A 27131-nucleotide genomic window follows, 5' to 3' on the forward strand; every position below is an offset into this window, starting at 1 on the left:
AGTAGCTATTGTAACGGTTTCCTTAATATTTTTTTCTCACCAGGCTGGTTCGTATTCAGGCAAGCTCTCATATACCTTTGGATACACATTGAGAGGAAGTGGTCAATCTCAACCTCTAAATGAGATTCCCGATGTCTTGCTCAAGGTTAGTATATTCTCTGTTGAGCACGATTACCCGATTTAAAGAAACTTGTTTATCGGAAGGAAGGGGGCGGAAGGGCGCCTCTAGATTTAAAGGCGGCCTTCGACTGGATACTAGAAGCCAGCTTATTCTGGCAACGTTAAGATGTTTTGACAACAGGCTAGTCTAAGAAAGTTATGAATATAGTTTACTCCATAAGAAATTTGTTATATTGGGATTGGTTGATCGAATACACGTGTGTTTTCTTTAATCCAAAAGGAGAAGGACTGTTTTTTATTGCGCTTTCTTAGTGTCAGGTTACCAAACAAGATAAAAAAATTCAGCATTTTTTAAAAGTAAACAACTCATTCTAAACCTATAATTTGTTGCTTTTAGGGCGCTGGGTTTACCATTAAATCAAACAAACAAGTTAACCGAAAGGTCGACGAAAATACTGCCTACGAAATTTCATTGAATGAAAGATCATGGTCACACGAAGATGGATCTGAGGTCACACGTGAACAAATGCTCACTATTTTATCCAAACTGAAAAGCATTCAAATTCGAGCCACTCATGACGTCAACATTGCTACGTCATCACTTTACGATTTGAAAATGGATTCAGCCGTAGAAAGAGGGGAAGATTTGATCTTTGGTCTTGAAGAATGTATTTGTCCTTTGGAATATGCAGGACCTTCTTGCGAAGAATGTCGAGATGGGTACACACGCCAAAAAGATGGATCTTGTAAGAAATGTGAATGCTCAGGAAAGAGTGATAGCTGTGATCCAGAGAATGGAAGCTGCTTCAATTGCAAGGAGAATACCACTGGTAGGTCTCCTTTCAAATCCAAAAGAATTATTCTGTTCCTTTGCATATTCCTATTATTCTCTACTTTTATCTTAGTCTCCAGATTATTGGGGAAAATCTTTTGGTAAGCGGCTAGACTATTCGTGAAGTGGCTGAAGTTCACCTGTATTGAGAAAAAAGGGGTGAATTTCACAGTGGCTGAAATAAAAATCTCATTATGCTTAATCTTCGATTATCACAATAAATCCATTCATCATTTTTTAATTTCCCGATTTCCCGATTTCAGGTGACAAATGTAATCAATGTAAACCCGGTTTCTACGGTCCGAAATGCAAGCCATGTGAATGCCCATCTACCAACCCTAGCAACAACTTTGCCAACTCTTGCGCTGTCACTGGCGTGGCCAATGAACTTGTGTGCCAATGCAGAGAAGGGTACGCTGGACTCAGGTGTGAAAAATGCGCAGATGGTTACTATGGCAACCCAACGGAAGAAGGGGGAAGTTGTAAACCATGTTCGTGCAGTGGAAATATTGACCTTGGGTTGACAGGTTGGACACTTGTTTTTTATTTTCATAAGAGAAAGTTTGTTACTTTTCATTTCTTTGCGGATAGTATTAAAATCTAGTATGGCCTTCTGATTCTTTTCACGAGGGCCTTGTATCTATGAACTGAACGGAACAAGGAGATCAGATATTCGAATCTGGGATACTTGATTAGTAATTCTCTTGTAATATTGAAGGCTTTGACTCCTTAGGAGTCATCACTTCTTTTGTTTCCAAATTAACGCGTCAATTGAATTCCCTGGTTATGACCGAATTGACAACATATACAGTACAGTTGACGCTCTCTTAATCGACGTTCTACTATGCGATAGGCTCCCTCTTATTCGATGAAATTTAAAGTTCCCGTCAACAGAGAAACTCTCATAAACGACGCTCCCTTATTCGACGAAAATCCAATTCCCCTTGAAGATCGAATTAGAGAGTGTCAACTGTATTTTATCTAGCAATTATTCAATCTTTTTCACTTTTCTCACTTTATCAGGAAATTGCGATTCCGTGACAGGTGAATGTTTCAAATGTCTGAACAACACTGATGGAGATCAATGTCAACATTGTAAATCTGGTTACTATGGTGACGCAGTGAAGGAGAAAGATTGTCAAGATTGCAAATGTGATTCTTGTGGATCGAACATCACTCCTTGTGATCGAACCACTGGACAATGTCAATGTAAACCCAACGTTGAGGGTGATCGTTGCAATAGTTGTAAAGTAAGCACTGAATGTTAACAATCCAAATTCAAATCACTTTTTATACTGGTTTATCGGCGGTCCAAAAAATATCTACAATCTGATTGGTTAAAAAGAGTACAATATGTACAAAATATAAATTGACGAAAATATGTTGTTGCATTGTAGCGGTAGCAACAAACGTCACTTTGCACAAAACTGCCCTGCGCTTTTTTCCAAACCAAAAAGTGTATTTTTTGTGTCACCGATAAACCAGTTATCAGACATTTGCTCGTACAACATGGAAATATTTCACTAGTTCCGGATTTTTCGTATTTTCCTCGCCGCCTAAAGGCTCGGAAAATATTGTACGAAAAAATCTCGGAACTCGTAAAATATTTCTCATATTGTACTCGCAACTTTCCGATAACTATTATTTATCTTTTGTGGACGGTCGAATTGTTGCATCATTTCCTCTCTAAGTTAGTGGTGACAGAAACAGCAGAGGTCCAAAAGTCTGTTTGAAATGAGCTGTTATGTTAACGTCCAAACGAGTTAAGCTATAAGATGGATAACATGACAAAAGAGAAGCATGGAAGAAAGATGACAGTCTAAAAAAGAGGGATCTCTAAAGTTCCTATCTTTATTTGTTATTATTTACTTTTCAGCCAAACACCTGGGGATTCGACGCTTGCCAGGGTTGCCAGGATTGTAATTGCGGACCTGCATCCGAAAGTGAACAATGTGATTTGGAGACAGGAAAATGCCAGTGTAAACCCACTGTTACTGGAAAACGTTGTGATTGGTGCGAACTTGGTTACTATGACTACTCGGCTGATGGTTGCAAAAGTAGGTTTTAATTCTCACTGCTATTAAATTTAACTAATAAAAACAACTGTAGTGTAGACATCTGTTAAAACTTTGTCCCGCCCTTATTAACCGCACCGCACCGCACCGCACCGCACCGCACCGCACCGCACCGCACCACGCTTGATGTTTTAAAGAGAATTCTCTACTGGCTAGCCGGGGGTCCACTTAAAGCTTTTTTATAGACTGGATGGTGCGATTAAGTGGCCCGGTAGTATATGGTAATATGCTTTTGCTTAGGCGGACTGTAAAACAGTCCGCCAGATTTTCGTTGTTTTTGCCAGGTAAAAAAAGAATGAAGCAATGTTTTTATTATTTGAAAATAAGGGATTTAAAATCTGTTATTGATTTTTGTTTATCATTCTTAATTATATTTTTCAACTTCAAGTACTTTTTTTGTTATTTGAATTTTTGACATTTTTTTCAAAATGGCGCAACATCGGTAAAATGTTCCTAATCTACTTCACTGGACTCAGCGTCATCAAAAATTATTAGAAAGCAAAGTTCAGCCAAAAGTAGACTCTAGTCTAACTACTGGCTTACTCGTTTCATAAATTCCCGAAATTTTCCTGATTTTACTTTTATTGAATCTGTACAACCCGATTTCACCGATTTTTTAGAATGCGATTGCCCGAACGGTGGATATTGTGACGTCAAGACTGGAAATTGTGATTGTGGATTGTTGGGTGAGAAGTGCACTTTGTGTCCTGTGGGGCACATTATTGAGAATGGGAAATGTGTTGAATGCGACTCCTGTGTTCAAAATATACTGAACAGGATTAATGTTCTCATGTACAATATCACGAATGTGAGAAATACGTTGATTCCTGTTGGAGGGTTGAATAATGCATCACTGGATGCCGTTAACAAGACACTTCAAAGGTATGCTGTTTGAAACTTCCTACCATTTTTGCATTTTAACCACTTTTATTTAGTGCTTTATTAAACCTCAAAATTGAAGGCTCTGAAGGCACTAAAGTTATGGTTAATGAAAAATGACCCTTTTATTTCAATTGTACAGTATTACAGCTGGACTGTCCATTAAAAACACTCATTTATAAATTATAGGTTAACCAAGGACGCTAACGTCTTTGAGGGAGATTTAGAAGTCTTACGTAAAGCCATCGGTTTCGGAAATTACGGCAAATTTGACGGCGATGAAGATTACTACACGTGGGAAACGTTCCGTAATTGTGAATTCGGTTCCGATAAACCGATCATTACCGTAGCGCCACCAACAACCTCCCTTCCGGTAACAACTACAGAAGAAGTCACCACAGAAACAACGGAAGCAGCCACCACGACTACGGAAGAACCAACTACCACAGAAATGACCACTACTGAGGAATTCATTATCGGTCCCATTGGAGACACCACCACTACCTTTCCACCAGATCCTGAAAGCAAGAAACGAAAGAGAAGACAAGGTCTATTTTTTTCTTTTGAAGTTTTCATCTAATAAGACACTCTCGAAATTTCAAACTACAATGTTTGGTTTGCGTTTGCATTTAGTCCTTAGGGACAAGCTGAAGTTTTTACAAGCTCTTATTTGATTTGGTTGGTCGTTAACCTGTAATAAAACAATTTTGTTACTTTTTCTAAAGAACGCGTCATCTCTGTTACTTTTAATGACCAATTAGTGAAGTATCTTATAAAAACCCCAGAACATCCCAGTCCTTACGGCTACTGCTACCACGTGTAAAGTCCTCTCATTGAAAGACAACGATTACTCATCTTTGCTACCCTCAAAAGGCTTGACGCTCCTACCAAAAAGACTTTTCATAACGCTATATTTCTAACTGAATAGTTTGATTTTTTCATATCTAGCTGAAGGCTCGTGCCCAGCCTCTCTGAGCAAAATGTTGGAAAACACGAATGATAAGTTTGAAATTTCGGACAAGAAGACTGTCCGGTTGGACCAAGACGCGAAAGATTCGTCCGGTAATGCGACAGTCACCAAGAAACGTGCTCAAGATTTATTGGATAGTTTAAAGAAGTTCACTTCTGAACTCGAAGGTTTGTTCATTGTTTCACATTTTTTTAGCTGTTTTACACACACTTTTAAGATTTACTGGAAAATCTTTATGGAGTGATTTAGAATTGAACATTTTGGATAACCCTTTTGAATAATTTTTGATCCAGGAAATCTCTGAATCCCCTACTGCATATCAGAAGAGTGCTACTTTCTAGTATATCTTATTTCAAAGGCTAACGAATGAGACTTCTAAGTGTTCCTCATCAGATTATCAACCATTTCATAAAAATTAATATTCTCATTTCTTACAGAAACTCTGAAGCTTGTTAACAACACTGGAAATGGAAACGGAAATGTCAATTCTGACGAGGTCCTTAACGAAGCTAGGAAGATCTTAGAAGAGCTTCGTGCACGTAACTTCACATCCGTCAAAGATGGTAGCGACCGCGAAAAGGTGGCCGCGCGCAATGCATCAGCCATGGCGGACAAGTTGAAGGAGCAAGCTAATGCGATTAACGAACGTGCCGGCAAATTTAACAATACTTTCAAGAACGTGTTAGAAGCCTTCAAACATCTTCGCAAGGAAAGTGGATTGACCAAAGAGAGAAGTGCAAATGCGAGTGGAATCATCAATATGGCAAAAGATGTGGACTGGAAGGTATATACTCTTTATTTTTATATTTTGTTAATCACTTCTTGATAGCTTATATTACAAAAGCATAAGTTGTCTTTTCAATTTAAGAATCTCCAGGTCTGTGTTTTACATTCATTAGTAATACTGTACTTTCAAAGAGTACAATAAACGACTTCTCGACCATTCAGAGCCGTGTGATTTTGTTAAGGCCGATCTCCCTTTTCGCACGAAATGGGCGACAGTTTTTTTCTTAACCTTTTTTGCCTGAAGAAAATATTACGTCATAAAAAAGTTTCGCGCGAACAAAAAAAAGTTGAAGGAAGTTCTACTTTTTTCATCCGTTACTTCAATTTCGACCAATGACCTTACAAAAACCTTAAAATGTTTTTTCTCATTTCGCGCAAAAGTGGAGACCGGCCTTTAGGTTGATGATTAAATGTTTAATACTTGTCTTTATATAAACAATACATTTTATTAATATTTCTTCTTTTTCATTAAAACAGTCGTTGGTTGACTTGGCAACAGCGATGAACAAGAAGAATAATCAAACATTCATGGAAGCAATGGACCTTCTCATGTCTGCTGAGTCAGCATTAAAAGCTGCTGAAAATGCATATGAGGTAAGTGGTGTAAAAACTCAAATGTTTTTGATCAACTTTTTTTGTGTGTTTTCTGTTCACTTAATATCTAATATGATATAAGTTCCAAACTAGGACAAACAAATTTCGAAAGTATCATCGTTTGTTTTGTAAAGTTCTCGGTTACAGACACAGATCATTCCGACTTTTGAATTTCTAAAGTGCTTTTATTAAAAGTCCACACCTGTTTTTACCCTTCTCCGTCTATACCAAGTTTTCTTATCAACCCATCACCTTTCTGATACAACATATTTTACCCTCTATCATTTTCTTGTTAGGTTTTCAATAACAGCACAGGCCCATTAGCCGATCTTATGGAGGAGTTACGAAACTTTATCAAAGATTTACGCGGTGACCTTGACATGGCGAAACCAGTCGTAGATCGATCGATAAAACACGCGGAAGACCTTCGTAAATTGGCCGATGAGCTAGCTGGTGTTCTTGATGACACGAAGAAATATGCAAAGACCGCCCTTGAAGCGGCCCGTGTCTACAAGACCATCGTTGATGCTATCCATGAAGCATTGGCGGCCGCCCGTTTGGCAAATGAGACTGCCCATGAAGCAAATGATAAGGTTCAAATTTTTCTTCGTTTTGGACTGAAATCTTGCTCCTATTTATCCTATTTATGACTCTAGAAATTAAAGAACGTGTTTGTCGATATGCCTTGATTATGTCTTTTGAAATTGTTGTTACATTTTGTTCACGAGCTTCTTCTAGGTCAAATTTTAACGAAGAACATCTTCCTTACTGTGCGATTCTCACTTTCAAAGTTTTTCATCATTTTTTTTTCAGGCTAACTCCGTACAGAACGATGCAGCAAATTCGAAAGTGAAAAGCGCTTCAGTCAATGAAGAAGCTAAAGCATTGGATAATGACGTCAAATCTGTCAAAGTTTCCATAGACGGATTACAAAAGAAACATTCGCAATTGAAAGCTTTGAGAAGTCAAATTGAAGGACGCATTGACGAGATCAAAGATGATTTGGTGACTTTTGATCGAGAAAAAGCTATCGGTATGTTGAGCTGTGGTTTCATTAGTTTTTAATTATTCAAAATGGAGATAAACCATTAAAGACAATAACTTGATAAACTACGCCGTATTTCGACGTGAGGTACACTCTAGTATAGAGTATATTTGGGCGCCTTGCTTCCATAAAGGATATTATTCGGTTGCACCAAGGAAAGGGTTGAATACATTGAGTTTCAAGCTCGAAGGGCTAGAGGCGAGACTCCTGGATGGGAAATGAAACCACTTATTTCCCATCTAGAACGCCCGCGCGTAGTTTTTATACAAACGCCGTATTGAAACTAAAATCTATCGCTAGATTTAAAAAAATGTAGTCCTTCAAAACAAAGGAACCGCTAGATACAATCCGTCGTCATGATTACAGCGCGTTCTATGCGCGTTTTGGATGGGAAATAAGTGGCTTCAATTTCTCTTGACCGAGAAGGGTTAAAGTTTCGCCTCTAGCCCTTCGGGCTTGAAACTCAATGATTGAGTGTTTGTGTTAGCCAACAAATGATTAGAATAAATTATTGATGAATTAATGTTAATATGGAAATGAACTTCATAACCTTTTACTTTATCTGCAGGTGAGAAAGCAATGAACATCTCTGAACGAGCTGAAGATGCCAAAGAGATTGCCAAAAAAGGCGAAGAGCTCGCCAAAAATATGAACGTAAGGATGGAAGTATTTCTTTTAAGATTTAAAATATATTGGTATCTGAATATATCTTGTAAAGGGTTTCTTCGCAATTAGAGTGCTCGATATTAATGCAGAGCGAATTTATTAAAAGAAACAAACTCAGGTATCTGATTATCTCTAAGGTCACTCCAAAAAGCTTGTGAAAATGTCGTGGTGAAAAGAAACTGGATGTTTTAATTTCATTTTATCTTACATAGGAAAAGATCAAGAAGGATGAGCTGGCTGTTGAAGACTTACGCCGCAATGTATCTGACATCAATGACTTGATTCGAAAGGTACGAGACAATGTGACCAAGGTGGAAGAAAAGTTACCAGAGCTGAATATCACCATTGCTGAAGTCCAACGAAAATATGAAGAGATTGAAGAAATGATTGGAAGTAATGTGACTAACAGTATCGAGTACATCAAATTCTTGATTGCCAATTCTAGAAGTATCCTCGATCACTTGGCTTTGTCAATGAGATTCAACGCGTCTTCACAACTGGTGTTGGATGTTCCCAAAGCTGCGTATGATCCATCAATTAATAACGAGATTTCATTGATGTTCACCATCGATGAAGGAGTCAATGATGGATTCTTGTTCTTTATTGGAAATGGAGATTCACCAGATTCCAATGATTATCTCGCCATGGAGATTGTGGCTGGTTTACTTCGATTCCATTACAAGTTGAGTTCCGGTGATGCTCAGAATGTGACCATCTCAAAACCATTGAAAGCTAAACAGCCATACAAGTTCTACGTTAGCAGGTACTGCTTCATCAACCTCGTTTGTGATGATTTGATCACCATAGTAACACTGACTTTAAATATATCGTCAATGGTTCTTACAGCTCTTCTTGTTTTCACTTCAACCTTAGTTTTTTCGTTTAAATTTTATAAATATGTTTTTTCCTTCTTTAGAAACTTTGGAGATGCCGAGCTTCGGTTGGTAGAGTTGCTCCAAGACGTCAAACTTGGATTCGAAAACGCCTCTACTCTGATCACACAAGAACATGAAGCACAAATCCCTTCGCCTATCTTGAACCTAGGGAAGAAGAGCGATCTGTTCTTAGGTGGTGTACCATCAGGGAAGAGCGTTCCATCAGCCCTGGCTTCCACAACGTTCAATGGTTGTATGGAGGAGTTGAAATATGATTCTCAACGAATGGGATTATGGAACTGGAAGGTAACAACACTCTTAAATATCTTTTCAACGGGTACTTCAAACCCCGTCTATTAAGTTTAATTATATTTAGTATGAAGATGTTTTTTGTTCTTTGTATTGTAAGCTCAACCGGTTTTTCCAGATATTTATAGAGTTAATGTCCAATGAGCAACTTTTACTTATAGTCACTTTAAACCAATATTCCAATACTTTATTCGTATTTCTGAAGCAAACCGTTAAACTTCTTCACATAATTTCCTCTCTCCCTTTCAATTTATCTACCTATCTTCTCACTTGTAATACAAGTGACACAAAACACCCCTTTCTTATTCATTCATTCACAGGAAGCGAAATCAGTGGCTGGATGCGTCCAAACTGCTCGTGAACCAGATGATGGTGCATACACCTTCAATGGTGCCAAATCCTTCGTCAACATCGTCAACAATGTCAGCCCTCTCACATTTGGTTTACAACGAATCGATCTCACCTTCTCAACTCTCGATAAAAATGGTAGGTGCTACATCGTAATCTTTCTAGAGGTGTTACATCGTAATCTTTCTATAGGTGCTACATCGTAATCTTTCTAGAGGTGTTACATCGTAATCTTTCTAGAGGTGCTACATCGTAATCTTTCTAGAGGTGCTACATCGTAATCTTTCTAGAGGTGTTACATCGTAATCTTTCTAGAGGTGCTACATCGTAATCTTTCTAGAGGTGTTACATCGTAATCTTTCTAGAAGCGTTACATCGAATGTTTCTAGAGGTGCTACATCGTAATCTTTCTAGAGGTGTTACATCGTAATCTTTATCCTGAAAGTTTAGAACTTGGAATCTTAAGGTACGCTTGCCAATGCGATTTGAATATTCCCACACGAATTCCCGTTGTTTCTAAGATTTTGAAAGATGTAATGATAAGAAAAGATGACATCTATCCGCAGACACGTGTTTCGTCCTGCATCAGTGCGGCTCGGGTAAGCGAGCATAGACTGCTGTTGTCACCAGATTGCTCAAAACACTAAGTGTTGAGCTTCGAGCTTGAACGGAGAAGCAGAGCTTGCTTTTCAACAGATTCTATAGAGTGCTCAAAGAACCGAAGTTCTGAGCGTAATACATCTGACAAATTTCTTCTATTTTTCTCTATATTAGGTCTACTTTTCTTGGGAATGGATCCGCCCACCGCCATGGCTGATGGAAATCTCGCTTTCGATGCAACGCCTACCAATTTCTACGCCCTACAACTAGAAGATGGCTATCTAGTCAGTTTGTTCGATTTTGGAGTCGGCTTTGAGCGCGTGGTTCACAACTCCACCGAACTAAGGATTGGAAATAACGATCGAGTCAATGACGGTCAGGTCCATAATATCACACTTAAAGCCAAATCAAAGTTCGTGCGAATTTGGATAGATACAACGCGGGAAGGGCCCAAAGCTGCTGATATCTCTTTAACGTCCGGAAGTGGATTACGTCCGAAATTCAAAGTTTCAGAAGCTTACATTGGTGGTTTGCCAATGAGAGGCTTCAAACCTCACACGTAAGTGGGTGGTGCTTCTCTATAACATTCATCTAACGTTATATGAACGTTAGGGACGTCAGATGAACGTTATATGAACGTTAGGGACGTCAGATGAACGTTATATGAACGTTAGGGACGTCAGATGAATGTTATTTTGACGTTCTACGTCAGATTTTAACATTCACTCAGTTCGAGATTTTTTATTTCCTTATGCTAACTTATTGATGAGCGAAACTTGAAGCAACGTGGTTAACATTAAAGGCAGGTTCATAGGTGGCCCGGTATATGGCGGTTCTCAATCTTGAGCTTGTGCTTAGGCGGACTGTAAAGATAAAAATAGGATGGAGCAATATTTTTATTTGCAAATCTGTTATTCATTTTTGTTTCCCATTCTTAATTATATTTTTCAACTCCAAGCAGTTTTTTTGCTGTGTGAAATTTTTGGGATTTGTGTTCGCCGAAATGGCGAACTCTTAAGTTGCTCCTAGTCTACTTCACCTGAATCAGCGTCATCAAAAATTATCAGAAAGCAAAGTTCAGTCAGAAGTACTAGTCCATAAGACAATTTTTTTGAGTTTTTGAGTTCTCCGATTTGATGATTGCTGACGTTGTAGAATCCCATTTCCGTAGGAGACGAAATATTCTTTCTAAAAGTATCTTCAGTGGATTTTCGAATTATTTTCATAGCGGTATCACGGATGAGAGTTTCATTGGTTCCATCAAAGATGTGAACTTGAGAGGTGGAAGTCAAAAGGTCCTCACTGGCTTCAACTACAATGTCGGATTCAAAGAAGCTGTAAGTTGGGTGGCACAAATTCTTTTACAAAAGTCCAGACTCTTCTTGGAGGAGTCTTAACGCTGATAAGGCCTTTGTCGGGGAAAATTTGGGAGCGATTAATCACTGAACTCATCAACTGGAACATCAAACGTAATATTGACACAGTGATCAAAGTTTTTCCGTTTCAGAAGGATTTCTATCTCATCAATGTACAACAAAATAAGGCTTTTCCGTTTCCAAAGTTCTTCAAAATTTGGAAAATCTTGCCAAATTTCTTGTTTAAAGTTTATTTCCGTCTGAGGCAAAACTTTGCGTTAACAAACATTGAATTTGCTTTTCTTTCAGTTCGGTCATTCATTATCCTTCCCATCAAAAGGAGCTTACATGAATATTCCAGCATGCAGTATCACTACTGAAAATTCCTTCGGATTCTCCTTCCAAACCAACATGCAAAATGGTGTCATGGTTGTTGCCAAGGGACCCGTAAGTTTTACACATTTTGTTGGCAAGAATTAATCGTCTGTTACTCATACTATGATCGGCAATGGGTCACTTCTTCTGGACAAGTTTTGCTTTGTATCGATACCTTTGATACCTTTGAGCGCACACCAGCTTCCCAAGTATTTTAAGGGTTTGTTTTTGTATTTTTTCTGTACCCTAATTTTTTCCAGATGGAGACCGATTTCTTGGTTGAGGTTCAAAACGAACAAGTCAACGTCGAACTCCAACAAGCCAACATTCGAACCGAATTACAAAGTAGTATCTCCGGTGGTATCTCTGATGGCAAATGGCACACTCTCACATTGACCATTGAAGATGGGGATAAGTAAGTCTGCATTGAATTACCTCTTATTTAAGTCTGGCTAACAGAGACGCGAAAGAAAATTCTTTGTACTTATTTTTCTCTTTCTTCTATCTGGTAATAACCTTGATGAACAATAAAATGCCTATGAGATTGACCCGGCTGAATATTGTTCAACATAAGGAGAAGTTTCTCAGAACACCTTCAATGGAGCACTCTATTGATCTTTTCTTCTCAGGATTTCGTTATACCTTGGAACAGATGACGGTCTTGTAAAGAGCTCCAAACCTTTACCTAAAGCTGAAGTTACACTTGAAGGAGATATGTTTTTCGGAGGTTTAGAGGATCAGAATAATGGATTCAATGGAAATATCCGACAAGTCTACATGTGTGGAAGGTAGGCTGCTTTATATAGCATGGTTTGTTTTCATTCAAAAGGCAAATTGATTTGTTAGGAATGATTTCCTTGGTTTTAAATTTGAAGTTCTTTGTTTCTATATATCTACTTGGTTGAAGAAATGAATTAGCATTATTTAGCTGCATTCATTTTCAAGTCTGCTCAACGTCTTCAAAAGCTTTTGCTTTTTTCCACAGTGAAATGAACCTTGCACAAGACTTGGAGAATCTGAAAGGTGGGACACAAGTTGGAGGAAACATTTTGAACGCCCCTCTTGCTCTCCCACCACGCCCAACCCTGCCGCCACCAACCACCATTCCGCCAACCACAACCACAACCACCACCACCACCACCACCACCACTGCTGCTCCTACGACAACAATAACAACATCAACTCAACCTCCTGTCTTAATCACCACAACTACCACTACTGCTCCACCTACCACCACTCCTGAACCAGACACCACTACTCCTGAGACAGTCACTACCACTCCGGAGCCAGCCACTAGCACCCCAGAGGCTACCACCACACCTGAGGAGACCACAACTGAATTCATCGTTGGGCCAATTGAAGACACCACCACAACAACAGCCTCGACCACCACCACAACTACTACCACTACCACCACTCCCGAGGCAACCACCACTCCTGAACCAGCTACCACCACTCCTGAACCAGCTACCACTACCCCTGAACCAGCTACCACTACTCCGGAACCAGCAACCACAACTCTTGAACCAGCCACTACCACTCCAGAACCTGAAACCACTACTCCGGAGCCTACCACGACTACCACCACGACAACAACTACTACTACAACCACCACCACCACCACCACCACCCCAGCTCCTACCACGACTGCAGCTCCTCAATGCTCCAGCAAATTGGTGCCTGTTGCCAATGCTTATGGTTTTGGTTTCGAAGATGAAAGCTACATCGAGTTTGGAGTGATGAAAGGAAAACTAGATACCAAGTAAGCTTCATCTTCAAAATGTCTGTTTGTCTAGATGAGTGAGAAAATGAAACACAAAAAATGTTACTTTTAGTAATTTAAATTAAGGTTTAGTTCAAAACAATCAAGTGGCGATAGTGGGTTTTACCTTATAGGAATCAATGACAACGCAAACTCGTTAAAAGAACTCTATGTAAACGTCTCTAGGTTTTCCAGTACGACCCCGTAGTTTTTGCTCATAATAGCAAGGAAAGACTACACTTTTATGAACAGACTTTAGGTATTTCTAGATTATTCAACACGGCTCTTTTCTTTCATTCATTCAACACGGCTCCTTTCTTTCATTCAACAGGGCGGATTACGAATTCTCATTTTACACAATGGAAGAAGAAGGTTTATTGATGTCAGGTTTTATGAAGAGTCCTTACGATTACGAAGCTATCTATTTAGCTGGTGGAAAAGCCCACTACATTTTCAATGCTGGTGCAGGCTCCTTGACTTTGTCATCCAAGAGTACCGTCAATGATGGAAAATGGCATACTATCAAAGCGACACGTTCTAAGAGAGCTGGTTAGTTTTATACTTTCGATATTTTCGAGTTTATGTATTTGCACTTTTTAGGACGGCGGAGTGAAAGAAGCGATTTGATATAACACGCAGTTTTGATATGCAAAAATTGAAGAGGGTAAAAGTGCTTTTTTACCGTTGTCTTCATTTGATCCAGAGGACTGTAAAGAGATGAAAAAAAAGCTTTTCTGATTACTCAAAGTTCAACGATCACTTCTTTTGAAAATTCTATTGTAAAAACGTTGATTAGGTCATTAAACGAAAGTCCAGAAAAGGAGGCTCGCCATACAAATCGGACGGTTTCTATATGGTTAGACGATAAATATGAAAATTTGTTTTTCCTTTTTCGCCGATTACTAGTTCAATCTTAAAGAACAAGGAACAATTTTTTTACCAATGTATAGCAAAAGAAATTCTTAACGCAATGATATTAAATTGATTCTTGTAAAACTGTCAGAAATCAGTAAAATCAAGATGAAGTTATAATTTTGCTCGAGCTCTAGATTTCCATACAATTGTGTGTGATGCGGTTATATCAGTGGAATCGCTAGGAAATTCTTAGCAAGAAGATATAGGTACCTTTTCTAATAGGAGAGGTGTACCCAAAATATAAGTCCTAAAAGTTTGCGCATCATCAGGCTTGAAACAAAAGAATTTTGTCACAACACGCTAATTATGCAGATTTTTCATAGCGACAACAAAAGAAACCTATTAACTCGACATAAACTCCCTTAATGGCAAGAGACCTGGTATACGGCGAGCCGTTTTTCCATTGTTTTCAAGACACTGTTTTTCCATCTCTTTACATTTCTCTGTTTGATTAGGATCTAGACTAAATAGAAGCTAACCGTCTTCGTTCCAGAACAACACAAATACATAAACTCGATATTACCACTGATAATATACCACTTACCAATGTTTTGGGAATACTTGATATCGAATAATAATCTGGCTGAAAAGAGTATAAAAATTACAGCATTTACATTTTCCATCATTTCAGGAACGTTGTACGTTGATGGAGATATTGCAGCTGTCGGTGAATCAAAACCAGGAGCATCTGCTGTCAACAACATTAACAAAGTCTACTTTGGTGGATTGCCCTCCACTTCGCTTGTCATCCCTAAAACTCCGGTAAGTTCCGAATCGTCAACTTTTAGTTTTAAACATTCATACCAGCGAAATCATTCCAAGATTTCCATTATCCAACGACCTCCATTACATCATATTAGAAGCGTTAAATTGTCTTGTAGGGGTTTCAATCAGTTTGCAATGAATCATAGGAATGAGCTCTAACAATAGCTCCCGGTTCACCAGACATTATAAAAGTCTATTGGACGTGCGGTGTTCCTGGCTTCCCACAATGCATTGGAGCAGTGAAGCAGCTTATGTCTACCACATTATCGAAATTCGAAAAATCCCTTAACAAGATATATTGGTTGTCAATGTCAATTAACTTTTGTGTCGTGCAAAAATTAACGAATCTCTTTTTTCTTGTCCACAGAAAACATCTCAAATTCCACTGAAAGGAGGAATGAAGGACTTTAAACTTTTCAACGAAGCTCTGGTCACGCCTGCTGCTAGTGTTGGAACGTCACCAGCGTACAACGGATTGCCATATGTTAACGCTGTCTCCTTTGGTGCCAATGGTGGATTTGCCCAGAAATTCAGTAAGTTTGAATTTATTTACAATATACTCTTGAAAGTACTCGATATGTTTAGAAACTCAACAATAGGGGGTATACTCTTTTTGTCCGCTTAAGACGTTTTCTGTTTTAGACAACAAATCTTTAGAAAACCTCCTCGAAAATCATTCTTCTATCGCCTTTTAGTTCGATTAATTCATTGTTTTATCCCTCATAATATCATTTACTCTCCATTCTTGAAGTTTTGAAATAATTTGCATCTTTCTTATCAGAGCAATTGAAAATCGGACAAAATTTCAAGATCTCATTCGACGTCCGTGCGGCTAACAAAGCCGGCTCCCTCTTTTACGTGTACGGAGGAGGTGATCATTTGTCCGTCACCGTCGAAGAAAACGGTTCCATCAAGGTGACGTGTAACAACGGTGGAGGGTTGTTCTCCGTGGCGTACAAACCGGAACCTTCCGTTTGCAACGGTGATATTTACAGCGTGCTTGTGGAGAAGAAAATGAAAACATTAAAATTGACAGTCAATGGTGCCGTGACCGAAGAAACGACCACCAAATCAAGCACGTCTGCTGACACCAACTCGCCCGCTTACTTTGGTGGACTTCCAGACAATTTGAGATCAAACTGGTCCAAGATTTCTGACAGTAAGTTTTTCAGACCCTTCATAAAATTTGTCTTCTCCGTTCGTAACGTCCCTTCTACTAGATGATGCTATCGTCTGTTACAAGGATAGTAAAGGCGGGAAGATGTGAATGCGCAGACTTTACAGCCATTTCTGCGGTATACGGAAAAAGTCGGCGCTAGAGCTTCGAAGAAAGACAGTCAAACTCTAGCGGCTGTAAACTATTTATGGCAAAAAAAAACATATATTTGTGAATTTTCTTCGACTTTGAGCTTATTTCTTAGATAGTGATTTGTCTTAGACTATAGCATAGCCTACCCTCCTACTATCTTCCTATCTGCCTTGTTTTAAAACAGAAACTTGATTCATTTTCTCAACCTATATCCTTGCTTCATTCTTAGGCAAAGACTACAAGCCCTTCGAAGGTTGTATCAGCAAAGTGGAAATTAATGACGAAGCTATCGACTTCACAAGTGACGTCATCAAAAATGGCGCCGTCATGACGGGATGTCCTGAATGAACAAGAATGATGGAAAAATTTTGACTTGTTACAATTTTTTTTACAATTTTTTAGATTATTTTTCATATTTACTTAGACTACCTTTTTTGAAAATATAGCACAGTGGAAGCACAATTATACCTGGCTTCGCTAAAACAATTTATCTTTTCAGTGTACTTCAAACGCATGAATAAAATAAGTGTTTCGATCTAAAGTCGTCAATTTTTCCGACTGAATAAAATTTAAAGGGTAGAGTTTTTTATTTTTTCGCTGTGCTATACATTTATACATTTATTATTATCTCTATTTTCAGTTTTTCCGTCTTTCTATAAACTGGTTTGCTCTCCAAACGAACAGGTGTCGATACCTTTTACGCCGCCCCTCCGCCCCTCCGCCCCTAAACAATATTCTATGTAAAAAATCTGTATTGGTATAAAAAGCATAGAAAATGACTTTTTTCAAACTTCTTCTTAGTACCTTAGACCATAGAGGTATAAAGAAAAACCTTAAGGAAAACATTGATCGAAAAATCTTATCATTTGATGAAGGATTGCCAAGTTTACAGGCCTTTTTTTAGTCCAAATATTTTCTTACACTGATGTCAGAAACAACGAATCTCGTCTCATCTAATTTCTAACGCTTAAATGAGCCAATAGGATTTCACCTATGGATAAAAGAGCTCATTAAGAATGCACGATATATGAGATTATGAGCATGCATACACCGTAATTTTTTTAATCGTAGGGCGAGCTTGGTTACAATAGCATACTTCTCCTGTTTCTTTATACCTCCATGCTTAGACCTAATACCTTTGCAAATTTTTACTTACAAAGCATATCAGTATTTTCATTGGAACAACTTATTTTCAGAAAGGTTTTCGATTTTTTTTTCAGCCGATGGAAAGGAGACATTAGAATTTTGCCATGAAAGCTAATTTTTCGAGAAATAAGTTGTTTCCTTTTTACACCTTTTAGCAAAATAAAAAACCCGCAAAATTATTTTTGTTGATGAATTTATGCAGTTATTGTAAACAGTTTTTTTAACATCTTTTTGTTTATTCTGAAAAATTTATCCAAAAATTATTTTCAAAAAATTGCTATGATCAATTTCTTTTCTTTTTATTGACCCAAAATTGTCATTGGCAATGGAGTGGTCAAAGCTGAACTGTAGCATTGTGAACAGTCTCTAGGCCCCAGACCTTTCTGGAAAGAAAGACATACACACGCATTGTAGGATTTTAATTCAATCTATGTTGAGAATCTTTGCAGAAAAGAAAGTTGCACTTCAACCTCAATATATCCGAAAGAGAAATTCAGCGTTAAAGTCATATACACGGAAGAAAATACAAACTAGCGACCAACCAATTCATGATATGCACCATTGCAATGTCTTCTGTTCCACCCAATAGCTGATTGGTTGAAAGTGACGTAAAAGCAGTCAATACGTCACTTTCAACCAATCAGCTATTGGGTGGAACAGAAGACATTGCAATGGTGCATATCATGAATATGACAATCAGTGATTCAAAAAACCCATTGTACACTGTGTAAGGTAAATAAAAAAACAGGACTAAAGATAACAATAGTAAAGATTATAAATGACAAAAGGATTTCACGAGGAACAAAAGGAAGCAATAAGCTGAAGACCGAAGTCTGAGATCAGTTGCGGTACCTCGAGTAAGCATCTCCTGCGAGTAAGTGATCCTCAATTTGCTCCAAAACTTAGATGAAGCTCAGGTGGAGAAATGTCCTGTAGTAAGAACTGTTAATTGCTTTTATAAAAGTTCGATTGCTGCATTCTATGCCATTTTAACAAAAGAAGCTCAAAAAGTTTTCTACATCTAAAATACAAAAGAATAGCACTTTAAGTCTGTTTGCTTCGGATTACATTAATTCTTGTTTTGCTTGCCATTCTTCAATCAATGCTTCGAATATAACAGATTATACCCCGTTGAAATTTTTGAACGATGAAAGTTATGGTGGATATATAATATATATAAAGATATATAAAGAATTTCTTGCGATTTTTTTACAACATATTATATTAATTGTAATATTGTAGAGTTTTTACAAAAAGAGTTCGATTCCTCTGGAAATCGCATTTAATGAAATCGATTATATTGATTCAACGGATTAGAATAGGTGGATCAACGGATTAGAATAGGTGGATTAAGAACTCATAGAAAACACTCCTCGTTAGGTTATCAAACTTTTTTACGAGTTTGCTAGCAATTAAAACTTGATAAGTTGTAAAAAAGTTGTAAAAAATCATTACTTTCAACATTTTCATTGGTCATTACGTATCACGTGGTACATTTTAAATAAGAAAATGCACTTTTTTAGCCCTTTCTATCCAATGCAGAAATTAGCCAAATAATTTGAAATTTATTTTCCTAATTCTAAATACAGTCTTCTTTCACCAGTATGCAACCCATTCGTGACCCATCGATAGTTTCTTAGTTATAGACCATACGTTAATTTTCACTTATCTGAAGATTGCCATTGACAAAAGATTAAAAATTTACATTAAAACTGGTCTAGCGTTTGTTGATGCTAAAACTTAAGTGCAGGATTTAAAATATTTGCAAAATCATCAAAATTGATCGAATCATAGGACAAATTCGTTTTCGAAACTGTATAAATTGGAAAATTGTTCTTATAAAAACAATGAAAAAACTAAACGAGGAGTGCGCAGAGTCATTTACAGATTTTTCTTGTAACAATGAGAAGACAATGGATCTCTCTTGGGAGCAACGAGAGAAGTTAATCCACCTATTCTAATCCGTTGGGTGGATTAAGAACTCATAGAAAACACTCCTCGTTAGGTTATCAAACTTTTTTACGAGTTTGCTAGCAATTAAAACTTGATAAGTTGTAAAAAAGTTGTAAAAAATCATTACTTTCAACATTTTCATTGGTCATTACGTATCACGTGGTACATTTTAAATAAGAAAATGCACTTTTTTAGCCCTTTCTATCCAATGCAGAAATTAGTCAAATAATTTGAAATTTATTTTCCTAATTCTAAATACAGTCTTCTTTCACCAGTATGCAACCCATTCGTGACCCATCGATAGTTTCTTAGTTATAGACCATACGTTAATTTTCACTTATCTGAAGATTGCCATTGACAAAAGATTAAAAATTTACATTAAAACTGGTCTAGCGTTTGTTGATGCTAAAACTTAAGTGCATGATTTAAAATATTTGCAAAATCATCAAAATTGATCGAATCATAGGACAAATTCGTTTTCGAAACTGTATAAATTGGAAAATTGTTCTTATAAAAACAATGAAAAAACTAAACGAGGAGTGCGCAGAGTCATTTACAGATTTTTCTTGTAACAATGAGAAGACAATGGATCTCTCTTGCCTTGGGAGCAACGAGAGAAGTTAATCCACCTATTCTAATCCGTTGATTGATTATATAAAAAATATGTCAATTATGAAATAATGTTACAAAATATGAAATTTAATATATTTCTGTGAATTGTGTGTCATTTGGTATATTTTATTTTATTAAGAAAATATAAATTTAATTGTTCTATAACAATTTAATATATTTGTGTGAATTGTGTGTCATTTGGTATATTTTATTTTATTAAGAAAATATAAATTTAATTGTTCTATAAGATCATTCAATAGATACGGTAACTACATGTTTTTTATAAGCATATGATTTTTGGAAGACAGCCAAGCTCAGTTATGCTTAAGAGTAATTTAGAATCAAGCTCAAATTTATGCTTAATATACGCATATGCAACCAGGGGCCAGACATTTTAAAAGTTGCGTTCTTTTATCACCTAACAATAAAATGATGTAAATAATAATTTTGAAACGCTACAGAATAAGAAAATTTTAATTATGCGCATTGTGTAAATTGACGTAATTATAAATTTTAAACATACTTAAGTTTATTAAGAAGATACAAATATTAATTGTTCTATAAGATCCTTCTACTGTCATCATTATTGAACATAGGCATGATTTCCATAACCCGATGATGGTGCTGTTGGCAAACCAGTCTGTGGGTTGAATGTCACTTCACTCATTTGTATCGCATCTCCATACGATGGAGGTGTTTCACCTGCCCAACCAGTTGGTGGATAGGGCGGTTGGTTGGGTGCCATTCCTTGAGGGTGATGTCGCCCACCAAAATCTGTCGCATCATAGTTGGCATTATTCGTTACGGGCTGATATGGATAGTACTGGGGTGGCTGATTAAATCCAGTTGGTTGTTGTTGTTGTTGTTGTTGTTGTTGTTGTTGTGAAGGGGAGTTAAATTGTGGCGGAGGTTGTTGTTGTAGCGGTGGGACGGACTGGGAGCATGGCTGATTGGTAACAGCTTCAAGTGGCAGGATAGAGATCTCCTTCAGAACTTGGTACGCATATTTCTTAGTTTTACGTCTCAACAAACACCGAAACGGCCATGATAAACAGAACAAAGTACTGACCACGAAACAGTACTTATTCATCCACCACGGTACTCCTTGGTTTTGATCATAGGCTATCATGTGTTCTTCAAACCCATCCACTTGAAAGTCGGTTCCGTAATCAATAAACGTATCCCTGTATCTGTTATCGTCAACGAACTTTGTTGTCTGCTCTGTGAATTCCCTTGCAGTCTCATCGTTGGCGAAAGATATTTCTTTGGACAATTTGACGCGTAGAATCTCACCAAATTGAGGGTTTGGGATCTTTGTCGTATCTGAATTATCTCGCCAGTAATCAAATTCGAAGACATGTGCACCTGTCCATGTGTTAACTCTTTCTTGGTAGGTTTCTGTTCTGGTTTGAGTATTTCCATTTGCATCTGTATAGGATACTGTTCTGTATCTCGTCTCGTAGTGATAACACACGGCGGTAGTTACAACAGATGGTTTTTCCACCAACAAAGAACGAACATATTGTTCAGCGTTTGGTTTGTCGAAGCTCATTTTCAAGTAACCCATGACGCTTGAATAACACGACTCGAAAAGTACAAAGAGGTATCCTATCGCGGCTAATGCATAAGCTACCGTCAAAACATATCCCATTGTAATTTTTCCATAATCTTTCAAATCAATAATCCAGTTCAGTAGCATGATGAAAAGCCAGAAGAAGACACCTGTCATGAAAATGTAAAAAGCTTATCATACTCAACGAATAGGTTGAAGTGATTTAGATGAGTTTATCGCACGAAGATTCTTTCGAGGTTAACAGGGGTGGATGGAGGTAGTGATTGGACCTTCTTTTACTTCAATATTTATGTCAAAATTTAGAAATATAGAAATTTAAAGAGTAAAATCAAAACTTTCTTCATGGACGGTCTGGTGCAGGTTAATTCTACCAGACCTGGCTAAAAGATTGAGTTGTTCGTAAATAAATCTTAAGACGAAAAACGTCAATTCATTAATTTAATTTAGTCTAAAATCGTTTTTTAAAACAAGGCCTATACTTTTATTTTGATAAAAACTTACCGCAATAAAAATACAAAGAGTAGATACTGAAGACACTTGGCAAATCCTTTTCTTTAGACTTCCGATAACGCTTGTAGCAATAATAGTGGAATATTGGCAGAAAAATTGGTATCATAAGCACAAGAATTCGAATTGCAATGCTCAAACCATGTTCATCATCAAGATTGATCTTCTCTTTGCGTCCACCTCCCCCGTTGTGTGGTGGCACCCAGGTGTACGGCCTTCTTGTGGTTGTAGTTGTCGTGGTTGTCGGTTGTGGAGGACATATGTATCCATACCATGATCGTGGCTTGTTATTGTATCTGTAGCATAGAAGCGGTCGAATCGAGTTGTCCCAGCAATACTCTGTAGTTACAGCTCCTTCCTCGCGATTGATAGTTTCGTGAGCGTTACCTGGAATAGGTCCACAAATATTTATATCTTCTTTGAAAGAGCAATCCCAACCTCTGTATGCATATTTGCATGTACATACAGTTTCCTTTAAACTGTTTTCAAGACAAACACCTTTGCATTGTCTTGAACAAACATCCAGTTTATAGTTCTTTCTTCCACGACATTGAACTTGGGCATCAAACTCGACCCATTTGCCTCCTACTGTTTCTTTCCATTTTGCAGTGACAAACTCTGGCTTTACAGCATTGCTTTGGGCAATGAAAAATGCACTGGATTTTTCTGGATCAGGTCCAAACATCCAATATCCCGAATGGTAGAATAAATACAAACCAGTCACTTTGAAGTTATCATGTTTATAAACACGTCTGTTGTTTTGGAAACGATTCAGAATTGGATTAAAATTGTTGAGTGTTGGATTATTGACAACAGTCGTACCATTCATTGTAATTTCCGATGTAAAAACAACTGAATTCGATCCACAGTCTGTCATTGAGCTTGTCACACATTTAACGGTCATATCAATGCTGGTGTATTTTGATGACTTGTAGAAACCCCATTTTCCATAAAAGACGTCCCCTAATGGTTTGGAGGTATTGTTGATACTTTTCTTCCATAAATTTGGATTGTTTAGGTGATATACATAACCAGTAATATATAAGCCAGAGTCCGGTCCAGAAAAGTAAGTTTTTGCGAATGCAAATCGGTTGTTATTCTTTAGAAAGAATTGTGAACCCCCTCGTTCGTTGTTGTAGACAGGAAATCCGTTGCTGATAATATTTGACTTAACATAGATAGCAGACACCATATTTATGATGGGTATCTTTTGCTCAAGTGGATGCTCGAAATATATTCGATCGCACATCAAGTTGTAGATTTCATTATTCCCTTTAGCAGCTTCTACGACAATGTTACTTGTGCTGATGATCAAGAGCATGGAAGATAACAATTTTATAAAATGATCATTCATTCTGTTTGTGATTGATTAAATTGTTGTTATCGTTTTCAAGGCAAAAACAACGTTTACTGTATACGACGTTTACACAAAACTACTTGAACAGCATTTAAATCCAGTTTATTTGTTGTAAATGATCAAGTCAATCCATCAGTCAAACTTTGACCTCAAAATGAATCTGCATCGTAATCGTAGTCAATTATCCAAAATCGTGAAAGCCTTTGACTCTCTATCTCAATCTTGCTTTTGAATGATGCGTTCGTTCAACTGGTATTTAGATCGATGTTTATTTTGAGCTGTTAGCTCTGTTGGGTGTAGTATATTATCCTAATTAAGATGCCTTCCTCACGATAGGTGAAATTTCCGGTGAGTTTTTATCTGAAAAAGCTAATTAAAATTCAGAAATTAAGCTTCTATACATCTATGCTTTCATATTCGGATTATTTGATCCCTTTTTTAATTTTTCCTTCTTGCTGCATGTGATATTCTAATACACGTTTTTTATAAGCATAGGTTAAATTTTTATGAGCCTCATTATTCTTAGCAAAATCTATTTTTTGAGCCTCAAATATGCATGTGCTATGCTTATATGTAATGGTGTAGTATACACAGTATGCATATTTTTAATTTCGCATAGCGAAAGTATTACGATAGCCTTTCGCGGTGTAATAAAAAAAAAAGAAAACGAAAGTGTTTTAGAAGCTTCTCGAACATTCTCGAATATCTTAAAGATTGACTCACTCGCTAAGATAAAATCTAACATTTTGTCTCTCCGTAAGTCCAGGTAGACGTAACCAAGCATTTGTAAACATTGCTCGTTTTTAAATATGGCGGTTTACACCTTTCCCGAATTGTTTGGTTTTTTTCGAAGGTCTTCAAACCATATTGAAAACTATAGATTTGTATTCCTCCTATAAAAACAAGTGCATGCTGAAAATTTGAGCTCAAAAGCTTTTTTCTATCAATTTTTATGACTGTTTTTGTTCAAGGTGAAATCCCTTATAAAAACTAAAACATACAGCCCGGCCTCGTTTCCATGTAATTCTATTGTTTATAAAGAAATTTCAAATCAAAATAACTCAAGAACCGGAAGTGCTTTTTTCATAATTCTTTTTTTTATTTGTTTAGTTATGCGACATACAATTTTATGAAACTAAATAGAAACATTCAAACTTTAAAACAAAAAAGTCAAAAGCCTAAATAACAATTCGGGAAAGGTGTTGCTTTTGAACATCACCATATATCACTACAACAACACAGTACAGACAGCAGGTATGATTTTTTTTACAGGTAAGTTTTGGTTGTGTATACCAGATTATCAGTTATTAAGTATTTCAAAGAGGAATTTATGGTAGGGGTTATTTGGGGAGGACATTACAGTAAGCCAGACCCGGCAGCGAATCAATCGAACTTGTCGATCAGCTGATTGCTTATGCAAGAGAACCGGTAAATCTTTAGTTGTTAGTCTTTAGTTATTAGTTGCGAGTTGTGAGTCAAATTTTGCAAAGTTTCTAAGCTATACTGGAATTCACGGGACCGAAGTATACTTTCTATATATGATAGAAACCTGGTCATTTTTTGCGGCACAAATTTTCACGCGGGGGGGGGGGTCATTTAATCTTGGATTATCATTTAATTTGGATAGAATCTCACTTTGAACGCTATTGTTTCTTGTTCGGTCATAGATATTTTCCCAGAGTCTGAAAAAGGTTACACACCTTACCCCCACTGTCTTGAGCCCATACCCGGGGATATATCTGGCAAGCAAAGATAAGAAAAGATATTTATAATGATATCCTTTTGTGAAAACAAAAATCATAAAACAGCAAATCACAACCCAGCAGAAAATTCTCACTATTAACACACGTCGAGTGTTTTCGGTTTCTCGTTCATTTTTTCAACCCTCCTATCCTGACAATTCAGATGAAATATGAGTAGTTTTTCGTCGTTGTTTCGAGTATTGGAATTTCTCTTTGTTTATCAATCCACAAATAAAGATGAAAAGTAAACAAAACAAAATCAATTTTCTTATAAAAAAACTTTAGCTCTAAACTTGAAATTTGTAGACAGTGGAAACATAAGAAACTGCTGGAGGGTTACCTAAAACGAACTTTGTACCCCTCTATGGGTTATCTATAAACTAGGAGTCGTCTAAAATAATAAATCATGCTCAGGCATTTTAAGGCCTGTCCAAATTTTCTGTAATTTTTAAACACCAATAGCACTCGCAAAGAGGTGTTCATTCATACCTTTTTGGAAGCGTATTAGGGTGTAGAATATGAAAAGTGCTGTTCAATAATTGTTTTGCTTGCCTAAATAAAGATATATGGATAAATATTGCAAAAAATGTAAAAATGCTGACGTCAGCAAAACTTATTTTTTGAATAATAAATGTATGAATGAACACCTCTTGGCGAGTGCTATTGGTGTTTAAAAATTACGGAAAATTTGGACATGCCTCAAGGTATGTGTACACCTTTTTTCCGATTTTTTGTCAAAAAAAAATTTTTCAGTCAAAGTGAAAGAAAAGTTACTGGATTTCATTTTGGTAAAATCGCGATCTTAAAATCTTTTTTTGATCCAGAGTTATAACCATCTAAATTTCAAAACAAAGTTCGTCTTATGATGGATTATTTACTCAAAAAATAATTGTCTCTTTCGGAAACAACAAAGACAAAAGAGAGAATTCAGCTGATGCTTATTCTCACCTCTATTGAAGAGTAATATTTTTGACACATTTCACTGATTACTCAAATAAACAGCAATCATCTCGTTAAAAATTTCAAATTGATGTAGAAAAAAACGAAATTTTACCACACCATACTACTTTTAACGAAGTTAAAGTCAACCATAGCATTTAGATATCGACTTGATTCTTTTTTTATGAGATTTCCAAAAGATCAAACTTAAAAATTGTCTTAGGATTTTATTTCTAACCGAGTTGTTTTTCCTCAATTTACAGATAACTGAAAAAATCACATTTAAATTTACTTTTTTATCGATATTTTTACAAAATTTAGGATTTAAAGAGTTAAAGTCAATTCCAAAAAAAATCCCAAGACACTTTTTTAGTTCAATCTATTGGGAACATAGTATCGAAATTACTTTTTAAATATTTCCTATCTAATAGGAAATATTTGTTAAAACGGTAATTTTTCTTCTTCTCCTTCTTCTCCAAGTCTAACGCTCGGTTTTGGTCAATTTCGTGAGTTTGTACACGAGTCTCTTTTTAAATCAAGCTCCGGCGGTAAAAACAGTAGGATGTTCTTTTTTCGAGGCGGAAGACGTCATTTCTTCGAGAAACGTCTGTGGAAAATATCCGTACGGCGCTCCATTCTCCTTGTCGATCGGGCAACGTCGGCCGTTTAAGAAGCGTATTGTTGATGACTGCTTTGTTTCTAACTGTCAAAACAAAGATGGC

The 27131-nt window shown here is 36.9% G+C and overlaps 2 protein-coding genes across 2 annotated transcripts in view; one reads left to right on the plus strand and one right to left on the minus strand.

Moving 5' to 3' along the window:
* LOC136820650 (laminin subunit alpha-like) overlaps positions 1-17011 on the plus strand; it is a 32561-nt gene extending 15550 nt beyond the window's left edge. The window contains exons 26-52 of the mRNA XM_067076845.1: positions 44-145; positions 518-950; positions 1216-1479; positions 1976-2202; positions 2829-3009; positions 3648-3909; positions 4096-4454; positions 4855-5043; positions 5314-5660; positions 6140-6256; positions 6553-6849; positions 7070-7289; positions 7870-7955; positions 8180-8730; positions 8884-9148; positions 9472-9637; positions 10274-10658; positions 11328-11436; positions 11764-11901; positions 12090-12244; positions 12459-12617; positions 12815-13591; positions 13923-14140; positions 15138-15268; positions 15639-15804; positions 16053-16430; positions 16810-17011. Of these exons, the coding sequence (XP_066932946.1) occupies positions 44-145; positions 518-950; positions 1216-1479; positions 1976-2202; positions 2829-3009; positions 3648-3909; positions 4096-4454; positions 4855-5043; positions 5314-5660; positions 6140-6256; positions 6553-6849; positions 7070-7289; positions 7870-7955; positions 8180-8730; positions 8884-9148; positions 9472-9637; positions 10274-10658; positions 11328-11436; positions 11764-11901; positions 12090-12244; positions 12459-12617; positions 12815-13591; positions 13923-14140; positions 15138-15268; positions 15639-15804; positions 16053-16430; positions 16810-16928 (6801 nt within the window). The 3' untranslated portion in view covers positions 16929-17011. The remainder of the gene's footprint in view (positions 1-43; positions 146-517; positions 951-1215; positions 1480-1975; positions 2203-2828; positions 3010-3647; positions 3910-4095; positions 4455-4854; positions 5044-5313; positions 5661-6139; positions 6257-6552; positions 6850-7069; positions 7290-7869; positions 7956-8179; positions 8731-8883; positions 9149-9471; positions 9638-10273; positions 10659-11327; positions 11437-11763; positions 11902-12089; positions 12245-12458; positions 12618-12814; positions 13592-13922; positions 14141-15137; positions 15269-15638; positions 15805-16052; positions 16431-16809) is intronic.
* A 3469-nt stretch (positions 17012-20480) lies between these two features.
* On the minus strand, positions 20481-24056 carry LOC136820714 (uncharacterized). The gene is made up of 2 exons (XM_067076931.1): positions 22366-24056; positions 20481-22013 (listed from the first exon to the last, which is right to left on the minus strand). Exons 1-2 carry the CDS (start codon positions 23723-23725, stop codon positions 20875-20877), a joined length of 2499 nt encoding a protein of 832 aa, XP_066933032.1. The 5' UTR covers positions 23726-24056; the 3' UTR covers positions 20481-20874.
* Between the last annotated feature and the right edge of the window lie 3075 nt (positions 24057-27131).

The sequence above is a fragment of the Clytia hemisphaerica genome, unplaced genomic scaffold (genome assembly GCF_902728285.1).
Source record: "Clytia hemisphaerica strain Z4C2 unplaced genomic scaffold, Clytia hemisphaerica genome assembly, whole genome shotgun sequence".
Classification (NCBI taxonomy): domain Eukaryota; kingdom Metazoa; phylum Cnidaria; class Hydrozoa; order Leptothecata; family Clytiidae; genus Clytia; species Clytia hemisphaerica.